The 20,519-nt window shown below is 38.8% G+C and overlaps 1 protein-coding gene across 15 annotated transcripts; it reads left to right on the top strand.

The window, feature by feature from the left end:
- The first annotated feature begins 2,629 nt into the window (after positions 1-2,629).
- Positions 2,630-7,401, top strand: LOC110899820. 15 transcript variants are annotated; one of them, XR_004876375.1, is made up of 7 exons: positions 2,634-2,809; positions 3,004-3,138; positions 3,225-3,366; positions 3,450-3,508; positions 3,819-4,029; positions 4,809-4,882; positions 7,085-7,401. XR_004876375.1 is itself a non-coding variant. In XM_022146711.2 (2 exons), the coding sequence occupies exon 1, from the start codon at positions 5,499-5,501 to the stop codon at positions 6,573-6,575; it is 1,077 nt and encodes a 358-aa protein (XP_022002403.1). In that variant the 5' UTR covers positions 4,957-5,498; the 3' UTR covers positions 6,576-6,816; positions 7,085-7,401. The 15 variants fall into 15 exon arrangements, 1 of the variants encoding a protein (XP_022002403.1); XR_004876377.1 differs by having other exon boundaries at positions 2,632-2,809; positions 3,004-3,366; positions 3,454-3,498; XR_004876376.1 differs by having other exon boundaries at positions 2,632-2,809; positions 3,004-3,366; positions 3,450-3,498.
- Positions 7,402-20,519: the final 13,118 nt, after the last annotated feature.

The raw sequence follows: 20,519 nt of genomic DNA, 5'->3' as shown, positions 1-20,519 counted from the left end.
CCTACAACTGTGTTCGATTTTGATACGTTTAATCCATGAATCTTGTATTCTAAATTATCCGTAGTCGATCAGACTCGTGGGAACGACTCTGAATTAAGACTATTCTGATTTTGGACTCAAGAAATTGACTTCCAAATTCACAGGCTTCATTATGAATGACGCTGGATGTAACTCGCATCAAATCATCTTCATGGATCTTAGTCATAAGATTTTTTGATTTGGGCATACTCATTTAGTATCCTCTGACCTGAGATACATACTAGAACTTTCGTTTACTAAAGACTATTCTTTGATCAGTGTCAACCGCTGTCGCGTAACTGCCAGTCATAAAGGCATTGGTTGGGAGTGGTTCTGAAGTTCAGTGGGAGTTATATGTAGTCAAGATGGGATTCTGTACTCTTACATTATAATGTAACAGTTAGGCAACTGGGCGCCCTCGTTGATTCAAACTGGTGAAGTGTAAGGCCTTACCCAAACTTACTGTGTGTTTGATTGGACCACCGGTTCGATAAGTCAACGCTGCCGACCGGGTCTTGACCCGTAAGAGTTACACCGTGGTCAACGAACTAAAAATCCACTTAACTAATAACTGGTAATTACGAATGATACGCGGGTATTGAACTGAGAGACGGATACATGGACCGAATTGGACAAGAACCCTCTTGCTTCGCCACTTGTCGCGCACCTACATTGCAGCCAATGACATTACATGCAATGGATCTTCTCGCCATTTGGCGCGCACCTAGAATTTGACCAATAACATTTCATGCAAATGATTTCCGACACTTGGCGAGCATGCATAAAGCTCCATGTCCTATTTAAATGGGGCTTGGGTCTTGCTTTTAGATGCATGAGAAGATTACAAAAACTCTCTCAACTCACACACCCAAACCGGTCACCACCGCCCGCCGCCGCCGCTCTCCGCCGGTCGCCGCCGCCTGCACCGCCGGCCACCACCGCCGAGACCCGGCTCACATTCGCGTATCTCTCGTTCGTGTAACTAGCATTCGTTCGTTGAACCTCGGTGTCTCAACCGGTTATTTACTAACCGAAGGTAGATCTAAACCCCCTATGGTTGATATTCTATTTCGTGTTTGCATGTTGGTGACCTTGTTCCATTACGGGTAATCCTTGGTATAAAAGTGTTTATGTTAATTTTTGTTATATACGCTTCCGTTGCCAAAAATGTGTATACATTTTTTTAACTAGTTAAAGTTTATTTTGAATAACCTATTCCTACATGCACTCTTTTGTCAAAAATGTTTTTGACTAAATCCTTGTGACAAAATAAACACATATTTAATATGAACCGGGTTCATAAAATAAAACTAAAATATATACCACGGATATCCTTCACTCATCACCATCGGTGATTTCAACAAAGATAAAAGATCGAAATAGGGTTTTACGATTAAGCTTTCGTCGTTTTTAGAGAGAAGGGATTTCCGCCTGTAGGGGTTTCTGGGGTTTCTGTAATTGATATTTTCGATTTCAGATTGGCAATTGAAATGAAATTGAACATGAATTAAAAAGTAAGGATTGAAAGAATTGAATGGATCTGAAACTGAAGCATTCTCCCTCAGTTACCCCTCTAGTGTCTTAAAACTTGGGGAGAAATATAGATTTAACCCCTCTAAAATGGCTTATACATGTTTGTACATGGTGCTTCATAATTTGTAAGTATGCTAAAATTACAACCTTGTCCATCACATTTGCTTTATATAGTATTATAGATAACTATTAATTATATCCTATCATAAAATTGAAGTTGAAATATATGTGCAATATTTTCAATTTCTAGTTATTATACAACATAATATTAAATTGATAAGATTAAAATCATCATAATAATACAATGTTTAAGATATAAAATACACATAATATAATATTATATAATATTTAAGATTTTGTTAATATTTTATTTATCAATATTCTTTTAATTTAATATTAATAAATAATATTTAATATTTACTTATATATATATATATATTTTAGTTATGATATTGTAATATTAAATTAATATACTTTATTTTTTAACCAATATTTTTATCATAGTATATTAAAATTAATTTATTTTGAACTTAAATTTAGTTATAACACAATATAATATATGTGTTTAACAATTTGTTAATTTCAAAACTTTACTAATACTTATAAAATGGTAGTTAATAACAATTTGTTAATTTCAAAACTTTACAAATACTCATAAGATGGTAGTTATCTAACATTAAGTAAAAACCTTGGCGAATAGCTCTCTTTGTTGAGCTTTCTCCCTTTGCTGAGTCTTTCTTAAAATTTAATCCAGTATGATTTACAGTTAATAAGATAAGATTTTCGATTGTGTATATATTTAACGTGTGTTGTTGATGCCAGTGCTTCTTGCAATTTGGTTTAATTTTTAAGCTATTTGTGAGTTTGATTAATTGATATTATGAAATTTGTGTCAAGAGAATGTTGGATTGTGTTAGGTAGAAAACCATCTCCTCAATTTCATGTGGTGTGATTGTTGAACATTATGTAAAAATTAATAAAAAACACTTATTGTGTAGAAATCAAGGTGATATTATTAATTTTCTTATTAATGACCAGGAATTGTTAGCATCATGAATAATTTTAGGTTTTTAATTTTATTACTCTGATGTTAAAACAGATTCAAGATCTTCATTGTTATAAACCTTCTAGAAGGAAAGGTTGAGGACGGTTCCAAGAGGTTAGAGCAGTTGTAGTGTTATAACCCCACTACCGCCATAAAAGCAAAAGAGAAATAGAAAGAACGAGAGCCAACTCTTCAAGAATTAGCGACTTTAAGGTACAATTTAATTGCATATACAATCAATTAGGGCATAAATCTTGCTATGCCTGTTATTTTCGTTGTCTCATCATCTTTGTCATTGTTTAGCGACATTAAGGTACAAATTAATACAACTATTGTTTATGTTGTCAAGTTTTTTATGGTGATTAACTACTAAAATTGGGTCTTTTGTTTATGACTTATTCTTTCAGTTCGAAAACTTGTCAACCGAAATTGCAAAAAACAATCATTCTGGCTCAGTTACAACCATTGTTATGGGGCAATTGCTTTGGTAAAGAGGAGATAATGGAAAACTCTCCAACAGAAGATGAGTCATCCACTACCCTGTAAGTCCTATGTTTGATTAACTTCTCAATTGAAGTTTTCAATTTCTCCCATTATTGATGGACTGGTGTTGTATGTTATGGATGAGTGTGGAGGAGAAATTTAGGATTGTGAGGAGTGTAGGTGAAGAGTGTAAGTAGGAAGATGAACTCCTGAATCTTGTAATCAAGAAGCCCCAACCCACTTGCTATGAAGCCTTCAAACATTCTTGCAGAATGCATATTGCACGGGTATGTTTGCCTATTATTCACCATATCTTTTGTTTAAACTATAACATGTTGTGTATTCATAACTATATCCAATTTGATGTTAGGTAGTGATGGATCTTCCTCCTTATAAAATTAACCCTAAGAGAATGAAAGGTTTGCATCAGTAAGTTGATTTTACTCTAATTTCGCCCCGACCTTCTTAATATTTTATCTCACTTTTGGTCATATTATATATTACTAGCTTAAATGATCAAAATTTTTCACACACGCAAACAACTCATATCTATATTATTACAACTTTAAACAGTAAAATCACATTCAAACACTATATGGTATCTACTATATTATGTTTTATACAACTGATTATTTGATTCTAATTGTTAAATATCACATAATCACTTCCAGATTCCAAAACACACACGCAAAACAGTCTAATTCTTTTTAATCAAGCATGTGTTTGTGATCTTATCCAGATCTGTTGAAATGGGAGAGGAGTTTAGGCGATTATTAGCAAAATCTCAACAAGAATTTCTAGAAAGTGCGATGGGAATTAGAGGAAAAGGACAATTTAATGTGGTGGAGCTAATTCGCAAGTCTTTATTTCCTGCAACTGCATATGATCTTTGTATCAAGCTGAAGGAAAAAAAGAATTCTTGCAAAACCGACTCATAATGCTACTATTGGGTTGAACTCCTCTTTCCATAAGGCATATTATATATATATATATATATATATATATATATATATATATATATATATATATATATATATATATATGACTTTCTCACTAGTCATTATATACTATTCGACCCGTTTATGAGTAAATGAGTTGGTGGGGTTGGATTGGCTTCTAACAGGTCAAATGGGTAAAATAAAATGACATTTATGAGTAAATGAGTTGGTTGGGTCAAATTGGCTTCTAAGGGGTCAAAATTCAAATGTGTAAAATATGACATTTATGAGTAAATGAGTTGGTGGGGTCGGATTGGCTTCTAACGGATCAAATGAGTAAAAAATGACATTTATAAGTAAATGAGTTGATTAGGTCGGATTGGCTTCTAACGGGTCAAAACTCAAATGGGTAAAATATGACATTTATGACTAAATGAGCTGGTCAGGTCAGATTGGCTTCTAATGGGTCAAATGTGTAAAAAATGAGGTTGGTTAAAATAGAGAACAATTGAGGTTTACTGGATAAGAGAAGTTGAAAATGAGCTAAGACGTAATTTTGTAGTATTTGTCAAACAAAAACCTCTGGAGTCTAACTTTGAAAGATTACTTGTTTGAGATATGTAGTTTACATTTTGTAACATTTTCGGGGTCTAACAATAACTTGCATAAAAGATTTTGTTAAATTAATAAAAAAAGGTATTTTTATCCTTTTAATCTTATAAATGACATTATCTTCATCAAAATGACACTTTTATCCCTAATGAGTGATTATATGTGGACGCTTTTTGTAGGACCTCCTTGCTAATCTTGAATACTCATTGCTTGTGGCCTGAAGTCATAAGTGATTTAGTCATAACTGTACACGGTAATGTTCATGTAAGGCCATACATCTTAAACCTTTAGCCAGGTTACTTTTGACTAGATTTTAATTAACTTCAATACTAACTTTATCACTGGTTGATTTGTTTTGGACCGACTTTAAATTTTCTTAATGAGGATAGAAATGTGATAGAAATTGCATACTTAATAGCATATTGTAATTGTGAAAGGGGGATTAGTGTAATTACTACTTCTATAAATAAGGCATTTGTCATTATAGAAAGGGGGAAAAAGATACCGGTAGATTGTTAGGCTCATTGCATTAACATGAGAAGGGCATAGCCCTGGATCACTTCGGTGGTTAGTTACTTTGGATTATCTTCTTCAATCATTCAATGTAGTTACATATTTGCTTTCATCACTTCTATAAAATTCAGTTGCTATCATTGGTCCGACCTGCTACTCTGCTCTACCACCGCTCGATCATCAATTCAACCAGATCTATCGTTCTAATTGATTCACCGATTCAATAAGCTTTTTCTAGGGTTTCAATCGTTTACATCTCTATCCAGTTCGTTTCAATTTCCAATTCTCAGATCTCACTTCGATTTCTACATCCAGATCTATAATTCCAATTCATTCTGTTTTTTTTCGACTCCATCATGGTGAATCAAACTGCTCGATTGGATGCTCATGAACAACAAATTCATCAATTACAATCTGATGTTGCTGAGATTAAGGCATCTCTCACAGCGTTGAATGAAGATCGGGCTGATTTCGTTGAATTTCGTAAAGCTGTGTTAGCGTGGATGAAATCGCAGGAGAAGAAACATGTGGATGATTCATCTGGATCTGGATCTTCAAGTATTGTGTTCTCGAAGTTCGGCCCCAAATCTGGCTCTTCTGATCCTCCGTCTGGCTTACCATGGACTGTGAAGAAGGTGCACTTGCCTGAATTCTCTGGTTTTGATCCACAAGGCTGGATCCAGAAGGCGAACCTGTTTTTTGATCTCAATCAGACTCCTGATGCTTCTCGCTTACAGCTTGCTCAATTGAGTATGATTGGTGCTGCTCAACATTGGTTCACAATCATCAATCAGGTTCATCCGTCCTTGACTTGGCTCCAATTTCAGTCCGAATTGTTGCAACGTTTCACTGGTCTCTCGATTCAGAATCCGTGTGAACAGTTAGCTACTATTAAGCAATCGGATTCCATCTTTGATTATATTGATGATTTCGAGTATGTGTTATCCTTGGTTCCTCATTTACCGGAGTCTCAAACTCTTGGCTATTTCATTGCGGGTTTGAAGGACAATGTCAAACAACAAGTCCGTTTACATCGCCCCACTACTTGTATGGATGCTATGTATTTGGCTAAAGATGTGGATTTGATTCTTCGGCCATCAAAATCCAGTTCGTTGGTATCTCGTTTTCGGTATTTGTCACATATCGGGTTGCCTTCTATGGATTCTAGGAACGAGCATCGTGTGTGGGATACCACGGGCTCTAAAATTGTTGACAATTATGGGGCTGCAAATGCGCAAGTGGGTATCCATGATCGAGGCATTCGTTCATTATCTTGTGCCGAGTGGGAGGATCGGAAGAAGAAGGGATTGTGTTTTAAGTATGGCCAAGTTTACAGTCCTAGCCACAAGTGTCCGGCGGGTAGTCTTCGTGTCTTATTACTTGGGGATGATGAATGGGATGAAGTGGACGAGCTGACTATGCATTTCGGATGAGGGTGTGCAAACAGTTGTAGGATCTATTCACAAGTCTTGAGGACAAGTCTTGACTTATAGAGGGAGTACTGATAGAAATTTCATACTTAATAGCATATTGTAATTGTGAAAGGGGGGTTAGTGTAATTACTACTTCTATAAATAAGGCATTAGTCATTATAGAAAGGGGGAAAATATACTGGTAGGTTGTTAGGCTCATTGCATTAGCATGAGAAGGGCATAGCCCTGGATCACTTCGGTGGTTAGTTACTTTGTATTATCTTCTTCAATCATTCAATATAGTTACATATTTGCTTTCATCACTTATATAAAATTCAGTTGCTATCAAAATGTTATACATAGTGCATACCTGAATAACATTATCCCTTGTAATACACGGATTTGGAAAGTTGCAAGCATCACAACGTCCTGGGCGAGTTTTGCCTCATTTGACCCATTTACGTTTAGTCAATATTTAAACTTTACCTGTCTGACCCATTTGAAATAAATCATTATTATTTTCTATTCAGGTCCTGCTCAAGCTCAAAATTTTAGGGATTCACTTGCAGAAGCAAAATCTGATATTGTAGTGAAGGTGTTCTTTTTATCTTTTTTTTTTTTTTTTTTTTTGTTATAGTAATAGTACTACTTAAAGAACAAATCAATAGGTTGACACCAACCGGATGTATGTAGTAATGACCTTTACAGTGCAATAGTACTACTTAAAGAACAAATCAATAGGTTGACACCAACTGGATGTATGTGGTAATGATCTTTACAGTATAAATGCGAATTATTGAGTGGTCTTTACACCACTATTAATATAAGAGATTACTATGACCAGCAAGATGGTATATGATACTTATTATATTTTATTTTTGTAAAAGATATTAAACATTTAAGTTTGTATTACCTTTTAATGTTGCATGTGCAGCCTCACAAGGTGCTCATGCTTCATGCTTCTGCTTATGAAAGTAGAATCCATCAAGATGGAATGTTAAGTACTATATGAAATATCTTTTGAAGATATTAATTAGACACTTATACGAATGATTATCATTGCTTGTGTTTTTTCTTTTAATGAAGTCAAGTTAGTTACTTTTTTACTCATAAGTCCAAAAAGTTGTGCTTTTATCTTAAACGGATACTATTCTGGTTTAGAATGCAAAAAAAAGATAGTTTGGGCTAATGACATTAAACTACCCGGCCACCGAGTGGGTATAGAACTAGTTTTAGTTATAAGAGCTATATTGAAATTTACGTATTATACATGTTTAACACATGCTTGTAACCTACTTTATATAATAAATCGATGTTTAACACACATGCTTATAACCTACTTTATTTTAGGGTTGGCAATATTGACATGAACACGATAACACGACACGAACGTAGACGAAGTTATCATGTTTCGTGTTTGATGTTAACATGTTTCGTGTCTAAAACAGGTCGACACGATAAGAAATTAACAGCTTTCATGTCTAAACAGGTTAAACCTCGTTAACCTGTTAAGACACGTTAAGTACATGTTAATAATTTAAAATTAAAAAATATTATATGTGGGTGTGGGTGGACTTGTGGTAATCAATCGTAGTATCTGAGATGAATTATACACAAACACATGTGATTCTTTTTCCACAATCCAATCCCTAACTTTTAAATCTCTCTCACAAACACCACCATTCCCTATCCGGTTCACAACTTCCCCAATTCGGTCGTGTTGGTGTCTTAAACAAGTCATGTTCGTGTCTTAACAGGTCGTGTTCGTTTCTTAAAGAGGTCGTATGATACATTGATAATTTTTTCGTGCCTTAATAGGTCGTTTCATGCCAGCCCTACTTTATTTAATAAATCGATATTGAACTTATTTAACTATCCTATTTTTATTTTATTTTGTTTTATATAATTTAAATATAAACGAAATATATAAAATTTTTAAATTGGATATAGTTTAAATAAAATAAAAAGTTAGTGATACGGTGGAGTTTTGAAGTGGTTTAGTGTTAAGGAAAAAGTGAGGGTTTGAAATGAATGTGTGACAACCTGAACTTTCAAGGTTAGTAACGTTAATCTTGTGATCTAAACTCTTCGTCATCCCTCTTCGATGTGTTAAACGTTCTATTCAGTCGCAACCCCGTTAAACTTAAACGTTCCGTTGAACTTAAGCGTATGATGATTTGGTTAGATAACATATTGGCATTTGTTAGGCCGCGCATGTTTGGGCAACATATTCACACTTTAAGCTACACACTATATCGGCCACGTTGATCATCCGAGCCCAACCCACCCTTCGCATGTTTTAATCATCTTAGCCCAACTTCTGTAACCAAAGAAGGAATGGGATTTACGGCCCAGGATGCTAAACCTTCGACCCAATCTGTCGACTTAAAACCTAACCCTTCGACCCTATATCCTTCGACCATAACGCATAAGATGATCTTTCGACCAAAGATCCTTCGGCAATCTTTCGGCCCAGTCGAACCCAACAGGCTCGGCCCATCCCCTTCTGTGGATATATGTACGTAAATATGTGTGATACGTTGAGTGGTTTCTAAAAACCCTAGTCCCATTTGTGTGTGTGTGTGACGGCATAGCAGCCCCCCTCTCGTAGAACACTCCTCCAGCCGATCGGGTTAGTAATTCTCACTTGTTGATCTTATTTTGCGCAATAATGTTTGATCCATGGTATCGATTAACTATTGCTTGGACTGATTGTATATATATACTGAATTATGATGATGGAAATTTATATAAACGAATCAGGGTTTACTTAGGCCATAGGTCACAATAATAAGAACATGATCTTGTGCATGAAAGTGTGATGATTATTTGGTTTGATTGATTAGGGCATCAAAACATGACTGTTGTGATTAGTTTTGTATGTGATGATATGTGGGTTAAAGTTTCGTATGATCTTTTGGTAAGGAATCTTGTATACACTTGCATAACACAAACATAATTGTTAGGAGAGATAAATCGGTAACTTGTGTACACTTTTGTCGATTGATGGCCGAATATACTAGTTGGCAGTATATGTTATTTGATCAATAATCCAAACCGAGCACTAGACACATCATATGATTATTGAGGGTTGGTTGATCGGGTGCTGGGTTGGACAGGTTAATCGGAAGTTATAAACATGAAATACATTGAGTTGCACACCATAACCTGTGAATCGAAAGATGACATTTGGTTCGAAACATAACATTTGGTTCGAAAGATAACTGTGATAACTGTTGATCGAAAGATAAGGGTGAATCGAAAGATATTGGGGGTGATGAACATACTTTGAATGATGGACTGTATGCTTGATTTATTTGGTATGCCATGCTTAGTGATGAATGTTAACACTTGTATTCGTGTACACTAGCTGATGATTAAATGTGAAATGATACGTGTTGTGCTGATATGCAAACTGACTGTTATGTGTAACTATAATAGGGCTTGGTAAATCACTGTTGTTAAACGAGTAAATAATTCTACCGAGCAAACCAAGGTGAGTTCACTACATTCGAGCATGCGTCCCAGTGGTTGGGGACAGTCAGTGGGTATCCCATGGGGGGGATAAGTCTTTGGGTAAAAACGGGTATATTGGTTAATATTCTCACCTATCATCTTTTGTAAGTCCCTCATCGGGTATTAGTTAGTAGCGCTACTTAGGTTTGGCACCCTCACCCCGTGCCTGTAGAGGACGGAGGTGAACTAATGACCCAGTCTGGCCCAGTACTAGATAGGAGTACGTGGGAAGGGCAATCATGTATTTCAGGAGCCGTCCGTGTTTGGAAATGAGATATTAACAATATTACTTGCATTGGGTATTGAACGGTTTTACACACAACGGGTAACAAACATTTTCTAAAACTGTGAACTCGCCAGCTTTGTCTGATACACGTGTTACATGCTCGCAGGTCGTTAGGTATCTTGGAACTGGGAAGCTTGCTATCTGGGAGTGCTGGAGTGGTCATGGATCGAGCCCTTTTGGATTAAATTACATGTGATACATAGATTTTAAGCGTTATTATGAAACGATTGCTAAACAACTTATTACATGCTTCCGCTACACAACTTTTGAGAATTAATAGTATGTTGACAACTTATGTTGGTAGAATAATGTCATGATTTATTTAAATGTTTAACATTGGTTCAATGTGATTGGTGGCTCGAACTCTGATGCGTAACACGCCTCGCGGGGTTTCCGCAGGTGGAATTTTGGGGGTGTTACAGTTGGTATCAGAGCCACTGGTTATAGTGAACTAGGTTTTAAAACGTTTTATAAAACCAGACTATAACCGAAAAACTTCGAAAATCGATCATGACACTCAGCTCCAGATTGCAAGGTTCGCTTCTCTCTCACCTTATACATTACTTGTTTAACAGTCACACACTCACAACGTATATGAACTGAAACAATTAGCACCATAGTGACTTGATAGCGTGACCCCACACATCGACTCATGCGAGTCGTAGACCTGTGATATCATCTGTTGTGTTGTTTTAACGGGGGAAACTTTGAGCGCGAGCTAAGAAGCACTGAGATAAGCATGCAAATTGCCTTATTATTATGGGTGCACACTTAATAATAACGCGGGGTGCATGCAAGTCCCAGTGAGACTTATCGAGCGTGAGGAGGGTTCTGCCCTACTATGTGTGAACTTGGTAGTACGTAAATATCAGTATGATACTTGACTCTCATCTCGTTTCGACTTCTAAACCGGTTAATTCCTAACTATGGAAACATGAGTGAACGAGGACACGGACGTGGCAACATCACCCCGACTCAGGCCGAGTTGACTGACCTAATCAACACCCGCGTGGCTGAGGCTTTAGCAGCCTATCAAGCTGGTACGGAACGTACCAAGCATCCTTACCCCCATATTGTGTACACGGCTTTCCACTTCTATTATTTGATTAATGTGACACACAACAGCCTATAGGAGGCATAGCAAGTGAGTGACTCTTACATGAACACAAGCTTTTTGAAACACGAACTTTTCACCTCTCATCAAACTTTTACGAACCTTGATGTTAACAAACATTGCCTGAACACTCATCAGAACGCCTAGCAAATTGTGTAGAATGTTAGGTGCTTGTACGAACATCCCTGAGATTGGATGTGGTAGCGTCGAATGAATGGTTATTACCTTCCTCACTTATCTTCATTTGTTTGAACTTAACATACTAACGCCCTCAATCTCGAAGTGCGATCACTCTTGCAACACTCTTGAAACACACTGGGAATAATTCGAATCACTTGCTGGAATGATGGACAAAAGGATGAGTGTGGTATCCTACCGACTATAGTATTTGGATGACCCCGATTACCAGCAACGGACACCAACGAACTGACTTCAATCTAAAACTTAACTCTGGTCAGCGACTCGTGGGAGTCAACTGTTACAAACCAATCTGGACTTTAGAAGTGATAACAGATTTTAGTGTGGAATGTGTAACTTCCAGCACCACGAGTAGCACCTTGGAACTCGGCACGAAGTGTGAAAAGAGGAACATTGTGGTGAAAGAACGTGGCGATCGGCTTCAGGCACCAACCTTAGAACAACAGTATTCGTGACAACCAGGTACTTGTAATAGTAGCCTACTGTATAGAAATGAAGGTGCTTTCAGCATGTATTGGACGTTGATGATTCAAAAACGACCACAACCACGAGAGCGATGTCAATACGGGAGGAACCCGCGTGACTGTAACAAATGCACCGGCAGTGGTGCTCACGGAAAGGAAATGAGAATTGATGTGAGCAACGATAAGACAATAACGTCATGGTGGTTTGGATGGGTAGTAAATCGCTTCGCCCTAATACTATTTAACCCTAATGATTCGCAAAACCAAACATGTTATGGAACCGGCTGATGGCGAGTCAACTGCGACCGCACATGTTAGTTAGGACACAAACTCGACCTTACGGGAGACAGACATGCGACACCGGTCTCACTCTTACTATCCTGGGTGGTTACGAGATAGTAGTCAGTAATGGTTCATTAACTAGACAAATCACTCAGACGCACCCTGTGTGAAGAAATTTAGCGTCACTTTATGCATTGAAGTACCGGAGTGGTGAGAAGATTTGCATCGTGTTGGTAATGACAGCCCAGAAAGCGTCTGTGAAGGGATGACCTCACTGTAGTAGCAACTAACTCTAATAATCAGACAAAGGGCGATAAGAACGAGGATCTATCAATTGTCGTGACTAATCTCAATGTACAACTCGAAGAACTTTTAGACATATCACCACAACTATTAGTCAGAAACTCGTTGATCTCACGATCAGAGGAAAGCTCCGAATACTCGTACTCTTACTGTCTTGCATCAGGATGGGTGCAAGAGCAGTATAAGCCACTATGAGAACTGTTCGACAAGAAGGTTGTCAGACCTAGTTTTCGCTACGGAAAGCCCAGATAAATCCGGGAGGATAAGCTTTTTGGTGTGTGTACTGATTTTCGGGAACTCATCAAGGTGACAGTCAAGGAACCGTTCTCTATGACCGTGTATTGACGACCCAACGACTAGTTGCAAGGAACGAGCTTTATCAGATGAAAGTCCAGGGGGAAAAGATTACTAAAGCGATACATCAGACGCAATTCAGCCATGCGACTCTGTACCCATGACCTTGGGAGTGGTCATCACACCCGCAGCTTTACGTATCATGTGAACCAACCATGTTATTCGATGACGTACCGAATCTTTCCCAAGAGAGAAGAACATCACAGACATTCTTGCATTAGAAGAACCCTGAGGGAGGAGCCATACCGTACGAAGTCTCGATAAATGTAACTTCTGGATTCGAGAGGTGTCTTTGGTGGGTCATATAATCAACGAAGCAGAGATACACGTGGATCTCGCTAAGACTCGTTTTGGTTGGAAACTGATCGACACTGAAGAATTCCCCGAGGCTACCACGATTACCCGGCTCTGCTTGATGTTACCGCAGATTAATCGCAAGGATTCCGGAGGTCACAAAACTCAGACCTCTCTAGTACAGCAGAGTGATGTGATTGCGAAGGACAGGACAGGAGGACGCTTTTCCAACTTTCGAATCTTAACTCTGCAAGGCGCTGAGCATCGTTTTACCAGAAGGTGTGGGTAATACAGTGGTATATCATCATGTTTGAATTGGAGTCCCGGTTACACGCCGACGCAACACAAGAGAGTGACGACTTACGTAATGGAGTTACAAAGAAGAACAGCACGACACACACAACCAGTGGTAGAAATCGCGGCCTTTGGATTCACTCGGAGGCATTACTTGGGCGGTACCGAACGCGTTACTTAGACCGACCACAAGGGCCTCCCGTGTACCCTGGCCACGAAAGAAGCTTTATCAGTTGATGAGAACGCTGGATGGAACTTTTGGAGGATTACGACCGTGAGACCTGAACGTGCACGATCTTGCAGTACGCTATCCACTCTGACACACCAGACCAGACTCACCTTGTTCGAAATGAAGACCTGTTGGAAGAGAATTCACAAGATGGGTTCATGCAAGGCATGGAGAAGCAACTATTGGCAGGGCGGACGACATTCGCTACCTCATGGAACGAATGTGGATCCCACTATACAGCAACCGTATGGAACTTATACTGAGCGAAGCACACCGACTCCGATGTTCCGGTAGTCTGGACTTGATAGGGGATATTAGGATTTTAAGTCTCGCATGAATAACCGGGCATGAAGGCCCCATAACACTACATATGAACGATGTTGGACATGTGCGAAAGTCAAGGTGGAACACCGGAAACCTACTTGTTTGACAGTAACCAGAAACACCCATATGGAAACGAGAACGAACACCATAAAATTGTCATTGGTTTACTTAAAACTCAGAACGGAACCGATGTCACCTGGTGATCATATATTGCCTCACGAAACCAGCACACTCTCTTACAAACAAGAAAACTAGCGAGCCCTCACAAGCAGTGGATGTTCTTCGTGCATGAGGTGCCAACTTCTGTTACTTCTGATATTGGAGCTATACCTGATTTATGACAGGCAATACACAATATCCTCGGCTTACGTCTAGGCATGGACATTTCGTATCACCGTGGGGCAAACGATCAGAGTAAACGAACCATCCTTGCACACGAGGACATGCTGTGAGCATGTGTAGGGCTAACTGTGGTAGAACTGGAAGGACGCTTACCTTTGGGTGAGTTCTACAGCAGCAATTACCGTATTAGTATGCATATAGCCTGGGTTGAGGCATCGCTTGGACAGTAACGTTAATCTCCTTGTTGAATCAAGGTGGGTGATAACCTAATCGCAGAACCAGGATTTGAGCTCAAAACTTTTGTAGATTGGTAGATCGGAAATTGTTTGATGGCAACGCGTAACTGCTGGGAAAACTCGGGGAGTCCGTTGTGGACGAAAGTGTCATAATCGAAAGTGTCACCCTAGAGGGGTGCGGTACGCTATAGTAAACATGGTAATCTTAGTTTTCGACGCGTGGGAACATTCGAATTTCTAGAATGAAACGGTGACATGGCTCACAAACCCAGACTAATTGATGGAGTGGGATAACTGTTGTAATGGTATGTACGCCATATATGTGAGACTGTGATTGTCCGATGAAAACCCTTATGATACCCTGGTCGAAATATAAAGTCATCGGAACAATTCTATTTATCAGGGAGCCTATCGAAAACACGGACTAAGGAGTCAAGGTTCGCTAACATAAGTCGTATGACAATTGTGAGGATCGGTTAAACCTCAATACGTGGACTGGAGTTCACATAGGAACATCCTCAGTGGTTCAAAGGGTTGAAACAACTGTTGGTATCACTGGCGAATTTCAGGACGAAATTCCTTTCAAGTTGGGGATGATGTGACACCCGACTGATTTCACAACTCTGTTTCTACAATTTGGTTCACGTAGGCAGTGTCTGTGTAGTTATCTGAATGATTTGGTAATTGCGTGTAATGCTTGATTATCAGGTATGTGGTGTTGCATATAGTTTAGTTTGATTCTCATCCTTGCATTGCTTATCAAATTTCGGGACGAAATTTCTTTCAAGTTGGGGATGATGTGACAACCTGAACTTTCAAGGTTAGTAACGTTAATCTTGTGATCTAAACTCTTCGTCATCCCTCTTCGATGTGTTAAACGTTCTATTCAGTCGCAACCCCGTTAAACTTAAACGTTCCGTTGAACTTAAGCGTATGATGATTTGGTTAGATAACATATTGGCATTTGTTAGGCCGCGCATGTTTGGGCAACATATTCACACTTTAAGCTACACACTATATCGGCCACGTTGATCATCCGAGCCCAACCCACCCTTCGCATGTTTTAATCATCTTAGCCCAACTTCTGTAACCAAAGAAGGAATGGGATTTACGGCCCAGGATGCTAAACCTTCGACCCAATCTGTCGACTTAAAACCTAACCCTTCGACCCTATATCCTTCGACCATAACGCATAAGATGATCTTTCGACCAAAGATCCTTCGGCAATCTTTCGGCCCAGTCGAACCCAACAGGCTCGGCCCATCCCCTTCTGTGGATATATGTACGTAAATATGTGTGATACGTTGAGTGGTTTCTAAAAACCCTAGTCCCATTTGTGTGTGTGTGTGACGGCATAGCAGCCCCCCTCTCGTAGAACACTCCTCCAGCCGATCGGGTTAGTAATTCTCACTTGTTGATCTTATTTTGCGCAATAATGTTTGATCCATGGTATCGATTAACTATTGCTTGGACTGATTGTATATATATACTGAATTATGATGATGGAAATTTATATAAACGAATCAGGGTTTACTTAGGCCATAGGTCACAATAATAAGAACATGATCTTGTGCATGAAAGTGTGATGATTATTTGGTTTGATTGATTAGGGCATCAAAACATGACTGTTGTGATTAGTTTTGTATGTGATGATATGTGGGTTAAAGTTTCGTATGATCTTGTGGTAAGGAATCTTGTATACACTTGCATAACACAAACATAATTGTTAGGAGAGATAAATCGGTAACTTGTGTACACTTTTGTCGATTGATGGCCGAATATACTAGTTGGCAGTATATGTTATTTGATCAATAATCCAAACCGAGCACTAGACACATCATATGATTATTGAGGGTTGGTTGATCGGGTGCTGGGTTGGACAGGTTAATCGGAAGTTATAAACATGAAATACATTGAGTTGCACACCATAACCTGTGAATCGAAAGATGACATTTGGTTCGAAACATAACATTTGGTTCGAAAGATAACTGTGATAACTGTTGATCGAAAGATAAGGGTGAATCGAAAGATATTGGGGGTGATGAACATACTTTGAATGATGGACTGTATGCTTGATTTATTTGGTATGCCATGCTTAGTGATGAATGTTAACACTTGTATTCGTGTACACTAGCTGATGATTAAATGTGAAATGATACGTGTTGTGCTGATATGCAAACTGACTGTTATGTGTAACTATAATAGGGCTTGGTAAATCACTGTTGTTAAACGAGTAAATAATTCTACCGAGCAAACCAAGGTGAGTTCACTACATTCGAGCATGCGTCCCAGTGGTTGGGGACAGTCAGTGGGTATCCCATGGGGGGGATAAGTCTTTGGGTAAAAACGGGTATATTGGTTAATATTCTCACCTATCATCTTTTGTAAGTCCCTCATCGGGTATTAGTTAGTAGCGCTACTTAGGTTTGGCACCCTCACCCCGTGCCTGTAGAGGACGGAGGTGAACTAATGACCCAGTCTGGCCCAGTACTAGATAGGAGTACGTGGGAAGGGCAGTCATGTATTTCAGGAGCCGTCCGTGTTTGGAAATGAGATATTAACAATATTACTTGCATTGGGTATTGAACGGTTTTACACACAACGGGTAACAAACATTTTCTAAAACTGTGAACTCGCCAGCTTTGTCTGATACACGTGTTACATGCTCGCAGGTCGTTAGGTATCTTGGAACTGGGAAGCTTGCTATCTGGGAGTGCTGGAGTGGTCATGGATCGAGCCCTTTTGGATTAAATTACATGTGATACATAGATTTTAAGCGTTATTATGAAACGATTGCTAAACAACTTATTACATGCTTCCGCTACACAACTTTTGAGAATTAATAGTATGTTGACAACTTATGTTGGTAGAATAATGTCATGATTTATTTAAATGTTTAACATTGGTTCAATGTGATTGGTGGCTCGAACTCTGATGCGTAACACGCCTCGCGGGGTTTCCGCAGGTGGAATTTTGGGGGTGTTACAGAATGTCACATGCTAAGAACCAAAATCTGAATTTTGAAACAATGCAGCGTTATGGATACTCTTAAAAATATCTTCCAAAAACATGTATTATGGATGCTCTATAATCATCATTTTTTTGTTATGTCTCTATAAATATACCTTCACCAGTAAATGTATATCTACATATCAATAACTATAAGGAGCTTCATTAACCCAAATCAAGATTTATAACCACATATAGTTCGCTTGATAAATATAATACCATAAGTCAATATATAAAACATAAGAGTGTGCCTATTGGCACACTAAAGTGCCTATTGGCACACCAAACCCTAGCAAAATTTAGGGTTTATCTACGCTGCGTATTGGTCAATACGCAGCGTATTGGGTTAACCCTATACGCGGCGTATTGACCAATACGCAGCGTAGTTAAACCTTAGATCTCAGTGCCTGATAACCAATCATTGCACAGAAAACAAGGTTTGTCTATGACGCGTATTGATCAATACGCATCCTATTGTCTTTTACACAAATGGTCCCTCTTTTTTGATATATTTACAATTTGGTCCCTGATCTTTCCCTAACTTAGTTAGTTAAATCATAGTTATATCCTAACTAGGTTAGCATTTAATACAAGGGACCACTAACTGAGTTAGAGAACTCAGTTCGTCCAGTTAAGTACCAAAACCAATAAAAAGGGGGGTTCCTCTTTAAGGAACCGGCCCCTAACCGGTTTCGAACTCACGATCTCTCGTACACAAAGCAAGGCACTAACCACTAGGCCGGGAATGCCACATCCGTTTATTCATGGAAACAATTACAATTTATGCTCGATTTCGCATCCTTCCATTTATGCTCTATAATTATTATTACACTTTGGTCCCTTAAGTTTCAAATTTTACAAAAATAGTCCCTGAAGTTTTGAAAATTGACAAAAATAGTCCCTGAAGTTTCAAAAATTGGCAAAAATGGTCCCTGAAGTTTTGAAAATTGACAAAATGGTCCCTGAAGTTTCGAAAATTGACAAAAATGGTCCCTGAAGTTTCGAAAATTAACAAAAATGGTCCCTGAAGTTTCGAAAATTGACAAAAATGGTCCCTGAAGTTTCGACGCACGTAAGGCACGTCCGGTCCTAACGAGCGTCGAAAGTAAGTTCGTCGTTAAAATATATATTTTTTTATTATTTAGTCGAAGTCGAACCGTAAGGCGCGTAGGTCCCTAACGAGCGTCGAAAATATATATAGGTCCCTGATGTTTCATAGATTGGCACAAATGGTCCCTGTCAGGGACTATTTTTGTAAAAACTGAAACTGAGGGACTAATTTTGTACACCAGTTAACTAATACGCTGCGTATTGGTCAATACGCAGCGTATATAAAGCATCTGGAAAAATGGGGTCATTTGGGTGGGTTTGAAGTATCAAAAGTTTTCCAGTTTTATATACGCTGAGTATTGACCAATACGCAGCGTATTAGTTAACTGGTGTACAAAATTAGTCCCTCAGTTTTAGTTTTACAAAAATAGTCCCTGACAGGGACCATTTGTGCCAATCTATGAAACATCAGGGACCTATATATATTTTCGACGCTCGTTAGGGACCTACGCGCCTTACGGTTCGACTTCGACTAAATAATAAAAAAATATATATTTTAACGACGAACTTACTTTCGACGCTCGAACGGACCTACGCGCTTTACGAGCGTCAAAACTAAGATCGTCGTTAAATTATACTTTTTTTATTATTTAGCCGAAGTCGATCCGTAAGGCGCGTAGGTCCCTAACGAGCGTTGAAACTAAGTTCGTCGTTAAAATATAAAACGGCGAACTTAGTTTCGACGCTCGTTAGAGACCTACGCGCCTTACGGTTCGACTTCGACTAAATAATAAAAAAAATATATTTTAACGACGAACTTAGTTTCGACGCTCGAACGGACCTACGCGCTTTACGAGCGTCAAAACTAAGATCGTCGTTAAATTATACTTTTTTTATTATTTAGTCGAAGTCGATCCGTAAGGCGCGTAGGTCCCTAACGAGCGTCGAAACTAAGTTCGTCGTTAAAATATAAAACGACGAACTTAGTTTCGACGTTCGTTAGGGACCTACGCGCCTTACGGTTCGACTTCGACTAAATAATAAAAAAAATATATATTTTAACGACGAACTTAGTTTCGACGCTCGTTAGGACCGTACGCGCCTTACGAGCGTCAAAACTAAGATCGTCGTCGTTAAGTTATATTTTTTTTTATTATTTAGTCGAAGTCGAACCGTAAGTCGCGTAGGTCCCTAACGGGCATTTAAACGGCTGCAAACGCAGCCGTAAACGGGCGTTTAAACGGCTGCAAACGCAGCCGCAAACGGCTGCGTTTTCGCTGCCGTCTGCGGCGGCATTTGCAGCCGTAACCGGGCGTTTAAACGGCTGCAAACGCAGCCCCAAACGGCTGCGAAATCGCTGCCCTTTGGGGCTGTGTTTGCAGTCGTTTAAACGCCGGTTTACGGCTGCAAACGCAGCCCCAAACGGCTGCCGGTTTAGATGTCGTTCAAACGCCGGTTACGGTTCGACTTCGACTAAAAAATAAAAAAAAAATATGTTTAAAAAAAATTTCTGTTTAAAAAGAAATTTGGTTTAAATGGTCCTTGGAGTTTCAAAAATTGACACAAATGGTCCCTTTTTTGATATATTTACACTTTGGTCCCTGAAGTTTCAATTTTTTACAAAAATGGTCCCTGATGTTTCAAAAATTGACACAAGTGGTCCCTAACGA

This window comes from Helianthus annuus, chromosome 13, assembly GCF_002127325.2.
Source record: "Helianthus annuus cultivar XRQ/B chromosome 13, HanXRQr2.0-SUNRISE, whole genome shotgun sequence".
In the NCBI taxonomy this organism is placed as follows: Eukaryota; Viridiplantae; Streptophyta; class Magnoliopsida; order Asterales; family Asteraceae; genus Helianthus; species Helianthus annuus.
The sequence above is the reverse complement of the archived record's forward strand: the minus strand, read 5'-3'. Positions and strand labels throughout refer to the sequence as shown.